This window comes from Acanthisitta chloris, unplaced genomic scaffold, assembly GCF_000695815.1.
Source record: "Acanthisitta chloris isolate BGI_N310 unplaced genomic scaffold, ASM69581v1 scaffold25412, whole genome shotgun sequence".
Taxonomy (NCBI): Eukaryota; Metazoa; Chordata; class Aves; order Passeriformes; family Acanthisittidae; genus Acanthisitta; species Acanthisitta chloris.
In genome coordinates, this window is record NW_008661402.1 from 12,171 (window position 1) to 30,860 (window position 18,690).

Here is an 18,690-nt window from a genome sequence, read left to right on the forward strand (position 1 = left end):
ACTCAATAGCTGTGGCAGAGCCTGTGATTCCTGCTAAGGGATGGTGGGCTTTAGGGGGATTTTGAAACAACTTATTTTGGATGGATGGGCAGGTGTGAGAAGTGGACCATTTCACATCACTCCATTTTACATTTCTTCCAGAGATGAATCTTAGCTCTCCAGTGTGCAACTGCCAAAGCTTGGAAAAGAGCTGTAGGGTATTGTTCAGGTGCAGCATGCTGATGCAAGCCCTCACTCAGCATGTCCACACAGGAAAAACCTGAAGAAGCAACATTTCTCTTCTGGCTTAGCACAATACAACAGACCTAACAACCTCTTTTCAAGATGGTCAGTAACTCTCAAAGGTGCAGAAGCAATATAAAGGGCTTAATGTCCTACCTTGAATTGCTGGGGGAGGCCAAGTGAGCCTTTGATATCAGTTTGTTTATGTGCAAAACACAGACTACAATCTGTTGTAGCTGTGGCATGCTACAGCAATTAGCCTAAACAGCCATGAATGTACCCGGGTAATCCTCATATTCAGTGTTATGTTTGCCACAGGTGAAGTCCCTGAAAGTATTAGCTGGCACTGACCTCTAGCTTTCCCCCAGAGGACGTGTGTCCTTTGCTAGGGGAAGTGATTTCAACCCTACCTGAGCACATCTGCATTGCTTGTGGAGCTGGTGGCATAAAACCCAAGAGGACACGGGTTAAAGGTCCTGTTTGGATCTGCATCCTTGGCAGCGCCTCTGAGCCATGCCACCCTGCTCTGCCTGAGAGACCTGTGCCAGGTAACTGAGCAGGGGCCAGGCAGAGGCAGCAGCTGTGAGTCACTGCAGTGGGGAGTGGTGGGCACAAGCCCATTGCCAGTGCCAGCCCTGAGTGGGGGACCCCAGCATTGTCCCTGGTGGGCTGTCAGTGGCAATCATGTTTCAGGGTGTCTCTTTTATCTGCATGCTCCTTCACCCTTGCCTCTCAATGCTGTGGAGAAGGGACTACCTACGTGTGACTCAGACTCTGCTTGGAGTAGGGATGTGCAGGTGGATACTGGGGGCAGCTCCTTCTCTGATGGATGTCGATATTACACTGCTGGCTTCAGTAGAGCTACTCTGATTCCAGCCTGGTGTCAGCCTTACTCAGGGTCTGGATTGCTCTTAGGACTAGAAGGTGTTGTCTGGTTCCAGACATGCAATGGCACATCACAAGTTTTCTGGACACATTTAAAACGCATTTCTTTCTACTGCAGGAGAGAGAAAAGTGCTTGGCAAAGCTGCTGTCCACCTCTCCCAGCCCAGGGGTCAATGCTGTTTTGCCAGCCAGCACTTTGTGCTCTGGCCCATTGTGCTTACTCACACTTATCCCTTCATCCTCCTCCCAGGTGGTGTATTTCACAGCCACGTTCCCATACATCATGCTGATTGTTCTGCTGATCAGGGGAGTCTCCCTACCTGGGGCATCCCAGGGAATCCTCTTTTACCTTTATCCAGACATCAGTCGCCTTGGGGACCCCCAGGTAAGGTGGATGGGGGACTGAATGGCTGACCTGTGCTTGCACGGATTCCTGTGGTTGCCCTCACTCTCTCCTCTTTGTTTTCCCACTCTCTTTCTTCCAATTTCTTCTTCTGCCTCCTCTTTTGCTACTCTGTGGCCATAAGGCAGGGCTTTGATATTTGTGCATATTCTGATGGTCCCTGCTCTCTTGACCTCCAGTGCTGTTACCATATCTTCCTGTCTGAGTTGAGTCTGAATTGCTCAGGGGTATGGGCAGTGGGATTTAAGCCTTCATCACAAGTGGTGCCAGCTGCTCTCCCCACCTTTCCTGGGGAGGCTCCTCTGCTGCGGAGGCAGGCAGTGCATGGGGTGCCACTTTGCACCGTGCTGGCAGCTGGTGGGGACGAGCCCTGCTCTTGGCTGTGTGCTCTGGCTTCCTTGGGAAGCATGCTGGGTGCATGGATGATGGGAGCTGTGGCAAGCTGCAGCAGCAGTCCGCAGGATCTGACTGCCCTCCTCGCCTTCCCATCCCTGGTGAGAAATTCCTGCCTGTCTGAAAGGAGGGCCAGCACCCCGACTGCTGCTTTTAATCTCTTTGGGACAAGTTCTTCCACATTAAATCCTGGCTCCAGCTGAGCTGCTCTACCAGCCTTTGTGTGAAGGTGTTTCCAAAGGAGATTAAAGGGTGCCTGCCTGGAAAATAGGCCAGCAAAACCTTTGCTAACCCCATTAACTCTTTCTGGTCTAGCCCCAGTGCTGCCATGGCTATTAATTTTGCGAACGAGAACCTACGTGCTGGGGGAGGTACAGCTCAACCTGATCCTGCCTTCCCTGCTGGAGGAGACAGGATGCCTGTTCGCTCCGGGGCTGCAGGACATCCCTGGGTCCTGCCTGTGCTAAGGGTGCATGTGGCTCTGTACAAGTCAGTTTGACCTACAGCATCTGATCTGGGGAGCTAAACAGCAGTGTCCTGATTCCAGCTCCAGGCACTCTGGTTTTTATCATGGGAAGGACTCAGAGTTCCCACACAGCTTTCTGGAAGTTGCACTCTGGTCAAGGCTGAGCTTGAACAGTAGGTTAGAAATCCCAGTTTGCAGTGTCAGCTGCTCTCTTGTTTGGGCTGTGGACCGGAGGTGGGGAGGGTAGCTGCTCCCCCAGTGTAAAGGTGCAGCAAGGCTTGGAAGGGGGTGAGGCCAGGTCTGTGTTTCCAGCGCTTGTGTCTGTCTCCATTTGTGCTGATGAGGTGCAAGAGGCTTCTGAAACGAGATCATATTTTTGAATGGTGCTCATTCCCTTATGCAAAATCCTATTGTTACCGTGGCTCTGTTGCCCAGAGGACTGAATTAAAGCACCTCAGGTGTGGCATGGTTGGCACTAGATCTGTCCTGGCAAGCAATCACAGCCTGAGCTTTAGAAACAGCTTCCTTCCAGCCTGGAAAATGCTAATGCACCAGTGGAAAGGCAGAGTAACCCTTCTGAGCAGGAGGATGGCTCTGAACTAGGGGAAGAAAAATCTGATGAACCAGGTGGGGCAAGACTTGCTCATCATTCCCCAATTAATGGTTCAGTTCTGTGGGAGAAAAGCAGGAGCTGGCTGCAGTGGTTACGTGCGTTAACCATCCTACTGAATAGAGGAACAGGGCTTGAGGCTTCCCTTGCACTTTCCCAATCAGAGACGGAAGGGTTGGTGCCCTAAGCCACACGTGTGCACCCATCCCTCCCTCCCTCTCTCTGTGCAGGGGAAGTGTGAGTCCTGCCAGCCCACTGGGACCAGGTCGATTAGGACCGATGTGTGCTCAAAGGACAGTGAGCTGTAATTGTTCACCCACAGTCCTGCACTGCCCAGAGAAGTGGAAGATTCTTTAGTGCCTGGGAAGGGATTCTGAACATAAAAAAAACCAAAACAAAACCCTCTCCAATCTGAGCCTTATTGTGATTCAAGGGGAGGTTTAAACAAAGGCCAAACAATATACAAGGGGACAAAATCAAAACTCCTCTAAAGTATATGAAAAACTAGGTGAAAGAGGGGATGAATTATTTAGCAGATTCTACCAGGGGAGCGGCAGCAGCTGAGATGTGATGAAGTGTCAGAATATCAGGCTGAAATCATTGCTTTTCACCTGCCAAATGACCCTGGACAGAACTGGGAAGTCCTGCCTATCAGAGCTCAGGTGAGGTGATTGATGGTGTTCTCTTCTGGCCATGATGTCTACAGTCCCCTGAATATTTCTGCATCTTTGTTTTGTAAAGCTATGAAATTATTATCATTAGAATGGTAAATAAGTTGCATTTGATAGGTAGATCAGACTATACAGAGAAAATGCCAAACAAAAGATTTGAATAGTGAAGTCCAGTTCTGCACAAATACAAGCAGGTAACAGCAAACCCAACAAAGAGATCATCTCTTTTGGACTATAGAAGAAATCCAAAAACCCAGCCCCATTTTTTTTTAATATGTATAATATCTAATACTATGTTATTAGCATGTCAGCCATAACTAGGCCCAAAGTGGTTTTTCCCCTCTTTGATTGCACTTTCTGTGCTCCAGAAGGTTCCTACTTATTTCATAGCATGGGTTGTGTTTTAACCAAAAGGTCTTGGGGTTGTCCACCATTTCTGCTCTTGATCACTGCACCCTCTGTAGATAATGCTGGAAATTTGTGACTGTGATTAAGGAGAAGGAGGCACAATGTGATCTACTAGTGAGAAGCTGAAACGAGAGAATTCAGAGTAGAAGTCAGGTTCAAGCATGTGAAATTCGTCACTGAAAGAACTTTTCTCAAGTGCTGTTGCCTCATGCTTTCATACCACTGACAGGCACCACTTAAACAGATTTAAAGAGATGACTGACAGGCTTGGTGCAAAAAGGTCTGGCTGTGTGTTTGGATTTGCTTTAAAGAGAAGAAATGCAATAGTTTCCTTTCACTCTGGTACCAAGTCCCAAGTGATTTTAGCTAAATTTAATGAAATTCAGAGTGAGAATGGAGAAGGGGTTAAACTCTGCAGCCTCTGAGCATATCTGTCTCCGGAAAAGTAGCAAACGTTTCTCAAAGCCTTTTGAGATTTCCAGACAACCCACCACTTTGCTGCACTGCCTGGTGCTTTATCCAGTCTCTCTTTAAAGGAAGACCTTTCTGTGACAAGCTGCTTCCCACCCACCCCAGATGTGCTGAAGGCCCCCCAAGGCTGGGGCAGGGCAGCACTGGATGTGCCAAAGGCTGGCAGAGGTGTGCATTACTCTAGGTTCCTCTCATTTCCTCTCACCCATTTTCCTGACAGTTGCTTTTTGGAGCAGTTTTTGCCCCTGTAGATTTCCCACAGGCATCTTGCTTCCCAACAGATAGGACAGGAAATGGAGGCAAGGGAAGATGTCCCCAGGTTTTTGGGGATCTGTCCACTCTGCTTGTGACTGGAGAGGCAGAATGCTGAAGTCCTGCTCATGATTTGGACTGGATCAGCTCTTACTGCCAATGCTGCACTGAGTAGAAGTCCCTCAGGCCACCACAGGGAGGGCAAGAGGTGTGTGCACCTTGCTGTGCTGTGACCTGCTGGATTAAACATGAATACACCTTACTGGGCTGTGACCTGCTGGATTAAACATGAATCCCTGTAGCCACACTGAGGAAGGGGTCAGAGCCCCAGATACTCTCCAAGTTCAGGCCCTTCTTGCTGCTGCTCCATGGCCAGCAAGAGCTGCTGCTTCCCAGCAAGAAGGGAGGGCGACTGCAGGCCTGCTAAATATTATTTGTTCTCCTTATTTATTGTCTTCCCAGCAGGTCTTTGCCCTGACTCCGTGTGCTGGGTCTGTGCTGTTGCCAGCCCCCTGCTTCCCCTTGCTGGAGGCAGCGTGTTTGTGCTGTGCTGGGGATGACCTGCTGTGCCTGTGGGTGGATGTGTCGGCAGGGCTGCTGCTGGCACGCTCTGCTTGCTCCTGCCGTGTGTCCTAATGCCCCACACGGGGTCTGCGGGCACAGGTGCTGCTCCCATGCTGCCTGGAGGACAGGGCAGGTATGGGGCAGCAGGAAGGGAGAACTTGCTGCTCCCAGGGCGTGCCAGAGGGTCTCAGGGCTGGCATCCTCTCCTCTCTGCTGGAGCAATGTATCTGCGTGGGGTGAGCCACAGCTGTATTTACCTTGTGGGGCTTCTTTCTCCTCGTTTTCCTCCTCCTTCTTCTCCCATGCCTCTCGTCAGCCCTGCCATCATGGGACATGCAGCCTTGCTGGGTCTGATCTCAGCACTCACAGAGCAGGAAGGAGTAAAGCTGTCTGTCTGTCTGTCTGCCCACAAGCAGCAGGGCAGGGAGGACCAGAGAGCCTGGCTTCCCAGGCAGCAGGGAGCACTCCTCAGAGCATCCCTTGCCCCTTCACACCTCCCTGAGGCAGATAGCTGCATTTTTGGGGATGAATCAGAAACCTGTTTGTGTTCTTGTGTTTAAAGACTCCAATGGTGGGAGGCCCTGCTGGGTGTAAAATGTCCCTAGGGGTCTGCAGTGCCCCAAGGTGTGGGGTGACATGAGGTCAGGACTCTCAGATAGAGCATTCTGGGGGCCTTGAGTGTTGGCACACGGAGATGGACCAGGGAGCAAAGCCCCTGTCCCACACTTCCAGGGAGCCAAGGGATGTATTTTCTGAGCAGCTGGGGCTCGGGACTGGGAACACGATGCTCGGCTGGGCAGAAGGACCAGGAACACTTCACAGAAATGGGAGTGACCTGTTCCCCCTCTACCTGTACCCCCATCACACAGGGTGCTGTGCTCTTTGCAGCAGGGCCCCAAGGCTGTGCAGCCCTGTGGGGTGTGGGCTGGGGCTTCAGGCTGGGGCTTGTGGGCCAGTCCTGAGTGAAAGGGGAAAGGCAACCATCTGGAAATGATGCCCTGGGGGCCTTGTGGTGAGTGAAACCTTAGCAATCATGATGTCCTCTGTTAAGGCAGGGCTGGAGTGCTGTGTGGGGCAGCACATTGCTGTGGGCAGTACAAGTACTGCAGGCTGAGTTGTGAGCAAAAGGTGTGCTGGTGGGCTGTAGCTCAAGACTTGGGTTGTTTTGCTCTCTGCTCTGCATTACACTGAGTGTGACTCCACACAGGATGGATCCACTCTGTGCTGTACCATCTCTGCTTGCTGATGGGCAGAGTTTGGCACTTCTCAGCATGGCACCTGTATTTGATGTAAGGCTTTGTAGTGGTTTAACTTTATATACTGAGCCTGATGTCCTATGGTATGGAATATCCCTTTGGTCAGTTGGGGTCACCTGTCCCAGCTGTGTCTCCACCCAACCTCCCATGCAACTCCAACTTCCTTGCCAGTGTGGCAGTATGGGAAGCAGCAAAGGCCTTGGCTCTGTGTGAGCTCTGCTCAGAAATGACAAAGACATCTCTATGTTATCAACACTGTGTCCAGTACAAACCCAAAACATAGCCCTGTACTAGCCACTGGGAAGAAAGTTAGCTCCGCCCCAGCCAAAACCAGCACAGGCAGACACTGGGGTTCAACAATATTTTGCTTGAAAATGGTCTATACTCTTACATGTATGGGCTTTGAGATCTTCCTAAGGAAGGAACTATTTTAGTATGGGGGGCTATTAAATTTCAGTGCATGTAATAAAGTGAATATTGCTGAGAAAATGAAGGGACAAAGGAATGGTCGTAACCATCTTGGGTAACTGCAGCTCAGGTGTAGAGGTTTGGGCTAAAAGCAGAGAGCAGGAGGTTATTACAAACTGGAGTAAACATCATGTTCAAAGATAGTGAATTATGAATTAAATAAACTGGCTGACTTAGAAAACTGCAGACAACAATCAAATCAAAATACCCATGCTGCCAATGTGCCAGCAGAATCTGAACAGGATAAACTTTACCAGTCTCCTTGGGAGCAGCAACCACGGAACAGCAGGATGCTTTTATTTGCAGTGGAAAGAGAGGCCTGCCTGTCCCCAGTGAGCCCCTTTAGTCAGAGTGGCCTGGCTACAGCTGAAAAAATCCGTTTCTCTGAGTCACTGCAGAGGGAGAGCAATGAGCACAGATAGCAGGTTGGGGTGGAAAGATTTGGGTTGCTGTTTGCTGAAGCAAATGGTCTGTGTAGCCCCTGTGAGCCCAGGGGGCTGGACTGGCAACGGTGCTTTTGGTGAGAGGCTTGAGGAGGGTGGAGCCTTCCAACCCCAGTGATCCTGTAGTCCTTGGACTTGCTGCCCCTGCTCCACTCCATCACTAGTGAGTCGGGAGCATCCACGGCATCAGTCTTGTCGCAATCCATTGACCCCCAAGCTATTTGGGAAGTGCCAGGGGGCTGGAAAGGTTGTAAATGTGGCTTGGTCTTCGGCCCAACAGCTGCAGTAACCTTTTAAAACATGAAATAAAGTGCATGCACCCTGAGCTGGTGCTCAGAGTCATGCTGACTAAGTAGGATCTTAAGCTCTGCAAGCCAAGCTTAGCTTTATTTACAGTTTCAGCCACAGCTGCCTTGCTTCAAGTGGCATATGCTCTATGCTAAGGCAGGTCCTGTATTCTCTAAAGATATCCCCCTGGGGCCGGACTCCCACACAGCCCAGAGTGCACCCAGTGGTGTTGTGCTGGGCAGAGCAGGTGGCACAGTGGGGAGCCCACAGACCCCATGGTATTCTCATATAGTCAGTGTTATCACTGGGTTTTAAAAATGAGCCACTTCATAATCCACATAGCTAAAGAAGCTTGGTGTCTTGATATTTGGCTTCTACCATGGCTGGTAAAGCACCAGCTCTTTTCCTGTCCCAGGGATATTTCTCATGTCTCTTGCTTGTGTGATTTATCTGATACTTAACACTGGTTGACAATTCCTCCCTGTAGCTTTCTGCTCAGTGGGGACCCTGAGTCCCTGTCTTTTTCCTGTTTCCTAACTGTTGTGAAAATCATAGGTAGTTGATATCCTTGAGGTTTGTAACAACTGTTAAATCTGCTTGAAATTTGTCAACTGGGTCTAATGTTATGACAAGCATGGCGTGGGCAGTTTAATGGCAAAAGTCTTGATATCTTGACAAATCAAACTACAAGACCTCCAAACCCCATGAGAGGGTGTGTTTTGAGTTTGAATTTGATGAAAAGACTAGAGCTCTAGCATTAAACAGCAAAATGAAAAACAAATCTAACAAAACATTTCACCCCAACCTGTGCAAAGATGTCTAAATTATTGATGCAAAGCAGTCAGCTGGTCCAGCTCACCTCATTGCCTTGCTGTGCCTACAAAGTAACTGCAGAGTAAAAGCTGTGCCCTCACTGCCCACAAGCACAGTGATGCTTTAGGAATCAGATATAAAAAGGGCTTTGATCTTTTCCTAATATTTTTGAAATGAAAATATTAACTAATACCCTGCTCTCAAAATCCACTTTCCCACTCAGCTCCTCCAAGAAGAGCTAAATATACCAAGGTAAATTACTTTTCAGCATCCCAGTGCCTTGGATTAGCTGTTCCAGTCCCACTCCATCTCCTGTCCCTTCCCATTCCACAAATCAGAGATTTGATCTGACTCCCTGTTTGAGCCGAGCCCCAGAGTCCAGGCTTCCCATGGCCTGAAGTGAAGGTGATGGGGTGGAACGTTTGCCAAGTTGCCTGCAGGACACTCAGGGAGAGCAGTTTCACCAAATCTAGCCTTAGCAGCGCTTCGCTTTCTCTCCCTACAGACTGCCCTTCTGGGGTTTGCAACAGTGAGCAGGGAGAGGATTCATCCTGTGCATCTGTGCCTTGATCTAAATCTAGAATTTCCTCCAGAAAAAATAACCACTAATGGGATGATAACATGCCTTCATAAGGTCCATCAGCCTAGGAAGGAGAAGAGGTAAATATGACACAAAACCTCTTATCATGTGGTTGCACTTTGGCCAGTATGGAAGAGGAAAGGCAGAATCTCGCCGTGGCCTGAGTTACAGGGGTGGTTGGGCAGATGCTGCCCAGCTGACCGTTGCCTCAGGACATGAGGTCTTGGTTGACAGGTACAGGTGTGATTTGAAGTCATCAGAACCACTGTGGTGCTGTTGACTCCTGTTCTCAGAGGGGTTCTAGGGCAAGGCTGGCATGTGTCCAAGGGCTCACTAGCACTGCTCCTCTGGGAAAGGAGAGTATAGCCAATTGGAGACTTTTCCCATTAAAGGTGTCCCAGTAATACTTCTGCTTTTCTGTCCTGACTAGCTCCTCTTTTGTCTCAAGAATTTGTCTACCCTTCAGCATTGGTTGAATGATTGTCTTACCTCTGTTTCATAAAACCCTTAGAAAAAATGATCATAGAAAATAGAGGTTTATTTAATAATCTTTGTCATTGCTTCATTCCTCACTGTTGTTTCCTGCTTTTGCTGTTCTCTGCAGAAGTCAGTGACAGTGGTTGCACTGGTGATTGCACATAGGTAGGCTTTCAGATCAAATTTGGCATTGACAAATGTCAGCTTTGGGGCACAGGGATGTGTTATTGAACATGAGAGCGAAGCAGAGTTTAAAGGCACTTTGTGGGAATAACAGCATTCTTGTATTTTCTTTTAGGAGCTGTCTTTTGCAAAGAATTCTGTTTATTTCTAATGCTCCTCCCCAGTTAATTCTCTATTAAGTTTTGGAGTCCTTACATTAGGTCTTGGAGAGAAAGGTCACGACCAGAAGCTGTGTGTACCCATGCTACCCAGAGGGAGACCAGGCTTGCCCAAATCAAGTTCCCTTCCTCTGGTAGCAGAGGCATCCTTCAGCCCTCATGGAAAGTGTTCATCCAGTCTCTCACTGCTGGAAGGCTCTGGAGAGCCACAGAGTTCTGCAGATTTGTCAGAGAAGGAAAGACAGTGATGAAGATCGACATGTGCTGTGGGTTGATAAGGCTCCTGATACATCCCTTCCCTCTGGCACTCTTAGCCCCTCTGAGCACCTCACTGAGCACTGTAATTCCTGGAACTTCACAACATGCCCTAGAAAAGGCTTGTTTAAGTGCTGAGTACTGCAGACATCCAGATCACTGGTCTTTCTGCTGCTTGTGGCAGCCTCTGGGCTCTGCCTCTCTGCGTCTGTGCAGTGTCTGCACTGGCCTTGTCTGCTCACCTATGTTTGCATCTCCCTTGCAGGTTTGGATGGATGCAGGCACTCAAATCTTCTTTTCCTATGCAATTTGTCTGGGATGCCTGACGGCTCTGGGCAGCTATAACAAATACCATAACAACTGCTACAGGTAACTGGAGCACGGCTCTGCTGCCTTGAGCCTTCCCCTCCCTCAACACCAGTGCACACAGGCTGCTGACCTGCTGGAGGCTACTGGCCTTTGAAGGGTCGTGATTTCCGGTTCTACTCAAGGTGTAGAAAAAGTCTGTCCAGATGTTTTCTCCCCAGACCCAGCTCTTTGCACTTTCTACCCAAGGGAATTTTCTGTCTGTACCATGGATGACAAATCCCCTTTTCCAAATCCAGCCAGGTTAGATTCTTTTAACTAGCTTTGTGAGCCCTGCCCACATGAAAATGTCCCCTATTACATGGGTGCATCAGGAAGCCATAGGGGAAGCAAAGCTGTGAGATCTTTATGTCTCTAGACAGGTATCCTTTCACCTTGTGATTTATCCTTCCACGGTTGGTTTGGACCTACAGACTTGCAGTTGTCAGTGCTCTGGGTTCCTATGTGTTATCTATGATCTACATATAACCCTGCAGGTACAAGTTCTGTTTCTTGCATGCTGGACTGCATGAACAGAAATGGACCAGGCTGCCAAGTTGAAGAGGTCAGGTGAAAATGAACTCATTTTGTTGTAGGTGTATTGAGCATCTGGAGCTGCATCCCCAGGGGTAAAAGGCTAGTGTGAGAGGAAGAGACCATCTCTAGGTAGACCTGCCCACCTCTCTTCCCATCCTTTCTCTGCTGATTGTGTTGCTCCTGGCACTGGGTTCCTCCTTCATCTTTTCAATTCAACATTGTGGTTGTTGCGGTGGAAGGCACAGGCAGATCACTGGCTACATGGTCCTTGCTTATCATCTCTCTCTTCACCTTAGGAGAAGTTCAGTCCTTCTGAAGGGGCTCCTCTTAAACAGTAGCTGGGCTAGGACTCCTCTTTCTTTTCATGTCCCTTTACCAGATTCAGTTTTGAGAGAAAAGCTGTAGGAAAAGAAGAGAGAATGGATCTCCCTCTGGCCTGCTTGGACATTAGCCTTTGCCTCTCCAGTCTAGTGTGTAGCATGGAGATGATGACAGGGATTGCTCAGCAGCAAAGCTGTAAAGAGCTTCAGTGACTGCAGCCAGAGATGCTGTGGGAAGGAGAGAGATGCCTATTTGCACACAGACCCATCACGCTATTTGGATTTTCTAGGAAAATTATTCTTAGTTTTGTGTCAAACCTCTGACTAGCCTGTTCACAGGCATGGACACAGTTTTAGGGAATCAGTCCTGTGCTCTGGAGGCTTGGTTTGGATAAGACAGAACCAGGCTTTGACAGGGCAGAAACATCAGCAATGGGGCCCTACTCTGTTATTCCAGGCCAATTGTAACCTTTGGTGACCTGGAAGAGAAAAGGATGTGGGCAGGAGGAACCATTGTTCAGATGCCAGTGGTCCAAGAGGGCACCAAATGGTACTGACGATTTCTGGTTTCCTGGGACAGCAGGGGAATTCTTCAGGGCTCCCTGGCTCCCTTTTGGGTGCAAATCTACAGAGACATCTTTGCTTTGGCCATCCCCTCATATTACTCTCCACCATGGCATCCCTTTCCACCTGTTGGATAATGGGAGAGCACCTTCCCATTGCCTTCCCAAACCTATGCCTTTCCAAGGAGAGTTTGACCTGTCATGCATACACCCAGGGTAAGGAGGGAGAAGCACCAGGAATTAAGAGGAACTATTTGAAGCAAATGGGAATTTGTGTAAAATAACTGAGAATATAATTTAAGTGCAGATCAGGCAGTATATAGCAACTGGAGGAAGTTGCTCTGGCAAAGTGAGGCTCTGGCATGGGCTTCCCACTGAGTTAGCTGGGCTTAGTGGAGTGTGACCCTCCTTACCAGCTGGGACATTCATTGGGACTCACTCTGTGGAACCTCTTTCAGTCTCTCCTGCCTTAGAAACCAAATGAAAAGGCAGAGCAATGCTGGTAAGTATTGTCCAGTCCTTGACCATACAGAGCTGTGCTTTGGAAGGAATAATCTGAATTTGTATGATGCAGGGGCCCTGCATAATTGTACTTTCTCTCTAGAAAAGGTTGCAGACCAAGAATAGATCTAGTTAACATGCAAGGATGAGCATGAAGCCCCTCAAATGCTGGATACCTAAAGACTGATACAGGAAATCACACTGGATTTGCAGAGTAGCATTTAATAAAGTCAGAGCGGGCCATGGAACGCCAGAAGGGGTGCACTCAGTTCAGTTCAGAATATCTCAGAATGATGCTGCAAATGTTATTGTTGTCCCCAGGCTTGCAGTCACAAGATGACCAGGGAGACTGGAGCGTGAAAAGGAATTGGATAGATAAGAGATGTTTAGTTTAAAGAGTAGACAGATGACAATGAGATGAAACAGAGACAAAAGGGAATAGAACAGAGAAAATAAATTGGATGGCTCTGTTTATCATTTTCTCATAATGCAAAGACCAGGAGATACCTAGCAGTGCTGAGAACCCGGAAGATGGTAACTGGTCTGAGAAATCTATTAAGGACAAAAAATATGTCCCCTTCTCAGACAAAATAAACTCTGGTACACTCTGCTACAGGAGGCAGCAGGGGAGAGAGAGGGGGGAAAAGGAAAAAAACCCTGGCATTTAGATGTGTAGCAAGACTATCCCCTGAATGAGTAGTTTAGGTGAGGAATGCATCTTTATGCTGTCCTTGGGTAAGGCTTTCCCTTGGGGGAATCGTGCTGTGTTGTCCACCCTGGGGCATCTTTCTGCAGCTCCTGGTGCTGAACAGAGCTGTGGGTGTGCTGGGAGAGATGTCCTGCTGTGGGCACATTGGCTGGGGCAGAAGAGTGGGTGCTGCCCTGGGGGGCTTCCATGGGTTATGGATTATACCTAGACCTCCACCTGGCTGATGCTCTGCTCCCTTCTCCCAGGGACTGCGTGGCCCTCTGCTTCCTCAACAGTGGCACCAGCTTCGTGGCTGGCTTTGCCATCTTCTCCATCCTGGGCTTCATGGCGCAGGAGCAGGGCGTGCCCATCGCTGAGGTGGCGGAGTCAGGTGAGTGGGAATCGTGGTGAGATGGGGCTGTGGGGGTGCTGTCATTTGAGCCCCCAGTGATGGGGACATGTTTGCAGGGTACCCTCCTTGGGGCAAGCAGTGTTGCAGCTGCAGGTTCCTATGCTGGCAGGCAGCTTTGCTCTCTGCCTCCAAAAAGCAGGAAGAAATGAAAGCACACTCATGCAGTATCAAGATGCAACAGCTGTGGTTTGAGGTTCATACAAGCTGACTTTAAGGGCAAGGGTTGGGGTACGGCAGCTACTGTCTCTTGGGGTGAGTGTGGTGCTGTGCTCCCTGGGCTCGGAGGCATCCCCTGGCTCCCAGCCCTTGCACCAGTGATGCAGCCAGAGGTTGCTGTGTTCCCTTCCTGCTTTCCCTCTGCCCCTCCAGAAGTCTTAGTCTCATACCTAGTGCAGGTGTAACTGGTGTGAGAGGCTACATGGCTGCAGGCTGTGTCTTCCTGGGTGGCTGCCTCGGGCAGGTCTGCACCAGCTATGCTGTGCCACTCCCACTGCCATGGCACTGCCCGCTCTGAAAGCCCTTCTCCCTGCAGGGCCTGGCCTGGCATTCATCGCCTACCCTCGGGCTGTGGTCATGCTGCCCTTCTCCCCGCTCTGGGCATGCTTCTTCTTCCTGATGGTTGTTTTGCTGGGACTGGACAGCCAGGTAAAGGTGCAGGTGCAGAGTGATTCCTGACCAGACAAAAGCTGATGTCTCTTCAGGACAGGCTTCAGCTTGGCTGAGGTGGGGCAGTGTGGCTGGGGAGCTAGTCAAGATGAGCTGATGGAGGTGGGATCTCTGCTCTTTGCAGTTTGTCTGCGTGGAGAGCCTTGTTACAGCTCTTGTGGACATGTACCCCACCATCTTCCGCAAGAAGAACCGCCGGGAGATCCTCATCCTGCTGGTCTCCATCCTCTCTTATCTGGTTGGATTGGTGATGCTCACAGAGGTATTTTGGCCTCAGACCACCCACATGGTGCTTCATGAGGCAGAGGGGGGGCCAGGTGGGTGATGGGGGCCATGCTGGGGCTGAGAGCTTGCTGGTGAGTCCCATGCTGCTGCACAGTGCCTGCAGAAGGCTGCCCTGCTCTCCCCATGCAATTTGCATTTTCCCTGCCAACCCTCACCCCTAGTGCCAGTCACAGTCCTGGCACATCTGTGGCCAAGACTGATAGCTGGGGCTCTGGACAGCCCACATCTAGTTATAGACCTATCTTTGCACTAGCCAAACTTTTACAGCTGTAGCCTGTTGCATGGTTAAGAGGGAGTGCCTTTGTCCTCCTCTTTTCTCCTGAATGGAGCTACAAGAACACTTGGTGTAAGGAAACTCAGTGGGCCTGAGTGCACCCCTTATTTGTTATACTGATTTCCTTTGTATTGCCCTTGTGATTACTTGTCTGGGAGTTAAGCTGTTTTGGTTTAAAACCTTTGTCTGTGCCTTGTATACGGACACGTGTGTGTGTGTGTGTGTGTGTGTGTGTGTATTTGTATTGATGCTGCTGTGATGCTCTTTGCACTTTCTGTTTACATTTGGGCATAGTTTTGAAGCAGCTGTCTCCAATGTTGCACCTGCAGCATCATGCCTGGACTTTCCCACAGGCTTGTTTTGCAGGCAGCCTTGCAGACCTGGACAGTGAAAGAGCCAGGCTGCACACACCATTACTTCCTTCTGCAAATTAGGAGGCTAAAGTAAATCAGATGGATTGTGTATCTTAAGGGGGTTTCCATCCTCACTTCCAGCCACAAGAGTTGCTTTGGTTTTGTTGTCTAAAATATATCCACAGCCTCTGGTGGTCAATTGCCTTCCCCTGCCCTGAAATGAAGGGTTGCAGAGACTCCTGAGAGCAGGGCAGCTGCATGTCTCTATCAGGCCTTGAGCACAAGGGACAGATGCTATAACTCTGTCCCTGGCAGAAAGGAAGGTGCCTCCAGCTGTGGGGAAAATATCAAGTTTGTTTCCTGCTCTGGCTCTAGCTCTTTGCCTGATTCCTCTCCCCTCTCTCCCTCCCCATCTTGCCTTGCTGCCCACTTGTCCCTTCCTAGGGTGGGATGTATGTCTTCCAGCTCTTTGATTACTATGCTGCCAGTGGCATGTGTCTGCTGTTTGTGGCCATCTTCGAGACTCTCTGCATCGCCTGGGTCTATGGTGAGTATGAACCGGGGGGGCCCAGCTCTGGTCTCTCAGGCTCTCGCCTGGTTCATCCTCAAAACACTGGTCTGTAGCTCAACTTGGTAATTGTTTCTCAGTGCAAGGCAGACATTTAAAGCCTTGCTTTGATGCCACTGTACTCAACCAGCAGGGACTTCTTCACGGGAATGCCCTGGGGGACCTGCTTGACAGACATCCCCAGGATGTTCATATGTGCTCCTGCTTTTGAGGACTTGGAGCCGTCTGGAAAATCTTTTCCCAGCCTATGTATAGAGGGGTCTGAGACCCTCAAGCATTTTGAAAGCCCTCTCTCAGCCTTGACACTCACAAGGGATGGGTAAAACCTGGGTTCAGGTCCTAGCCCTGGAGGTATTGAGGGAGCAGCTTTGCTGACCCACTGGGCTGTTCTGGGGAGAGTGGAAGTTAGTCCAGGACAAAGACTGAAGCTGGCCACACTCCTGATGAGTTCCCTCACAGGATTGCTGGCTATGCTGAGGTTACTGCCTTGTCTTCTGGGGAGCACCCAAACAGTGGTGAAGCAGGACCCTGGGCATGCAGACCCTGCTGCCCTCCTTCCCTGGTAGCAGTGAGGAATCCTTCCCCTCTTCCATAGGTGCTGAACGTTTCTACGATAACGTCGAAGATATGATCGGCTACCGACCGTGGCCCATCATCAAGTACTGCTGGCTTTTCGTCACCCCGGCTGTCTGCATGGTGAGGGCATGCAAGATAAGGAGCCGTGGGGAGGAAGAAGGGCAGAGCTGGGTGCCCCTGATGTACAGACACCTATGTGTATACAGAGGGATGTGCATATATCTAGGGGGTTCTGTGCTCTGTACTATGGGAACCCATTGTTCTATGTGTTTGTAGCTTTGGGGGCCAGGTGTGGGGCTAAACAATGGGGATGGGGGCCCAGCTCAGCTGTGACAGAGGTGTTTGCTGGTGAGAAGAGGGCCTTGATGCCATGACCAGTATTGCCCATGGGGGTTGGCCCAGCAAAGCTTGCTTGACTGGTGTCTTCTCTGTTGCTGTCTTGGGGCACTCTTTGTTACCATGAGACTCTGTACAGGTGTATACTCACCAGGAAGATCCCTCTCTGCTCATGGTGCTGATTTTCTTTCTCTTTTTGTCTTGGTCTCTTTCAACTTGCCAGGCAACCTTCCTGTTTTCTTTGATCAAATACACCCCCCTGACTTACAACAAGAAGTATGTGTACCCGTGGTGGGGTGACACACTGGGCTGGCTGCTGGCCCTCTCCTCCATGGTGTGCATCCCTCTCTGGATTGTCTACAAACTCTCCACCATCAAAGGCTCCCTCAGAGAGGTGAGGCTGGTGGTCTGAGATCAGAGCATGGGCTGTGCTTCTGTGTTGAAGTCCAGCCTTGCAGGTTAAGTAGCAGGGCACAGAATAAATTGCTGGAATTAATTCATTGCTCTAACAGGCTTGGGTTTTTAAGTTCTGCCTTCCTGGAGGGCTGATCCAAGCTGGCTGTTGCCTCTTTTTTATTGCTTCTGTCCCTTTGCAAGTACTGTTAGGAAAAAGGCCATTAGATGGAGAGGATAAAGATGATCTCCATACTGCCCTTAACAGAGGCTTGAGGACTTGCTCTGAGAAAGCTCCAGATCCCCTGAGCGTTGGGGTCCACTTGAGGCCATATGGATGGAGTGGAGGGGATCACTGGAAGTTTGGAGTTCCCATCACAGTCTCACTGCCTTGGGTCTGCCCTGCTTCCTGAGCTGCTGTGATCCATTTCTAGCTGTCCTGGATTGCACTGGGAGGGCAGGGAGCTGGAAAACCAGACCTTGCTTCAGATGAGCATCCCATTCCTGTCATGGCTCATGGTTTCAGGGAGAGGTTTCACAAATAATCCTGAACCCCCAGGATCCCTCCCATTCTTTGCCTCTTGCAAGCGTTCAAGAATGTGTTGTGACAGCAATGGGTCCCTGTCCCCCATGTCCAGCACAGACAGGGAGGAGTAGGCACAGCTGCAGGGGCATGGCAAGGGCCACAGAGCATGTTGTGGTATGAGAGTAGCCTCTTATGCACTTGCTGTCCCAGTTAAACCCAAACCTGTGTGTACAGGCTCTCCCTGTACACAGGCAGTCTGTGTAGGGGATGACCTGGAGGTATGTGGTTACCAACTTTTCTTTGGACTGCCCTGGCCTCAGCAAAGGGAGGACAGAGCTCTCCTACCATGTCTTGGATCTCTCACATGCTCAGTGCTTGTCTTGGGGAAAGTAGTTGGAATATGAATTTATCCCCCCAGTTTCTGAAGTGCTGACTGTCCTTACTTGGACATGTCTAGCTTACAGGGACCAGACTTCAGCCTGCCTGCCTGCCTGGCTGAATGAAACCCATGACTGGAAGGGGAGGGCCCAGATCACCTTTTGTCCTTGCACCTGTGTTCAATGTCTGTCTTTGCCTTCCAGAGGTTCCGCCAACTCACTTGCCCACTTGAGGACTTGCCTTCCAGGCCGGGCACGGGGCAGCCCCTTCCCTCCACCAGAGCTGGCCTCCTGGTGCTGACAGAGCTCGAATCTCATTGCTAGGACCAGTGTGGCTCTCCCTCCCTCCCCCCAGGATGGTTTCTATACAGCCTCTATCACCTGTTGGATAACTCAAGAATTCTGTACTCGCCAAGAAGAGACGGATTTCTGGGCTGAGTTACCTTCTCTAGAAGACTTGAAGGGCTGAGGAAGAGGCTGCTGTGGAGATGGTCTGTGTGGAGTTAGCAATGCACCTTAATTCTCTCCCTGGAGAGGGCTCCGAAGGGGCAGATCAAGCACCAGTGCTCCTGAGCATCCTCAGGCTTCTGGGGGGCAGAAAGGAAGGACTGACCCTGGAGTGGATAGTATCAGAGAGTCTCAGAGGTGTGGCTCCAGTGTGGACTTTGGGAGCTTCTCCATTCATTCCATTAAATCCACGTCTT

General features: G+C 50.1%; 1 protein-coding gene across 2 annotated transcripts in view; it reads left to right on the forward strand.

Annotated features, from left to right (window-relative positions):
• Positions 1–18,690, forward strand: part of SLC6A13 (solute carrier family 6 (neurotransmitter transporter), member 13) — a 29,403-nt gene extending 10,713 nt beyond the window's left edge. For both annotated transcript variants that reach the window (XM_009070221.1, XM_009070222.1), the window contains 9 exons: positions 1,358–1,492; positions 10,532–10,635; positions 13,487–13,611; positions 14,165–14,277; positions 14,423–14,560; positions 15,655–15,757; positions 16,374–16,474; positions 16,914–17,084; positions 18,191–18,690. In XM_009070221.1, coding sequence (XP_009068469.1) covers positions 1,358–1,492; positions 10,532–10,635; positions 13,487–13,611; positions 14,165–14,277; positions 14,423–14,560; positions 15,655–15,757; positions 16,374–16,474; positions 16,914–17,084; positions 18,191–18,310 — 1,110 coding nt within the window. In that variant the 3' untranslated portion in view covers positions 18,311–18,690. The remainder of the gene's footprint in view (positions 1–1,357; positions 1,493–10,531; positions 10,636–13,486; positions 13,612–14,164; positions 14,278–14,422; positions 14,561–15,654; positions 15,758–16,373; positions 16,475–16,913; positions 17,085–18,190) is intronic.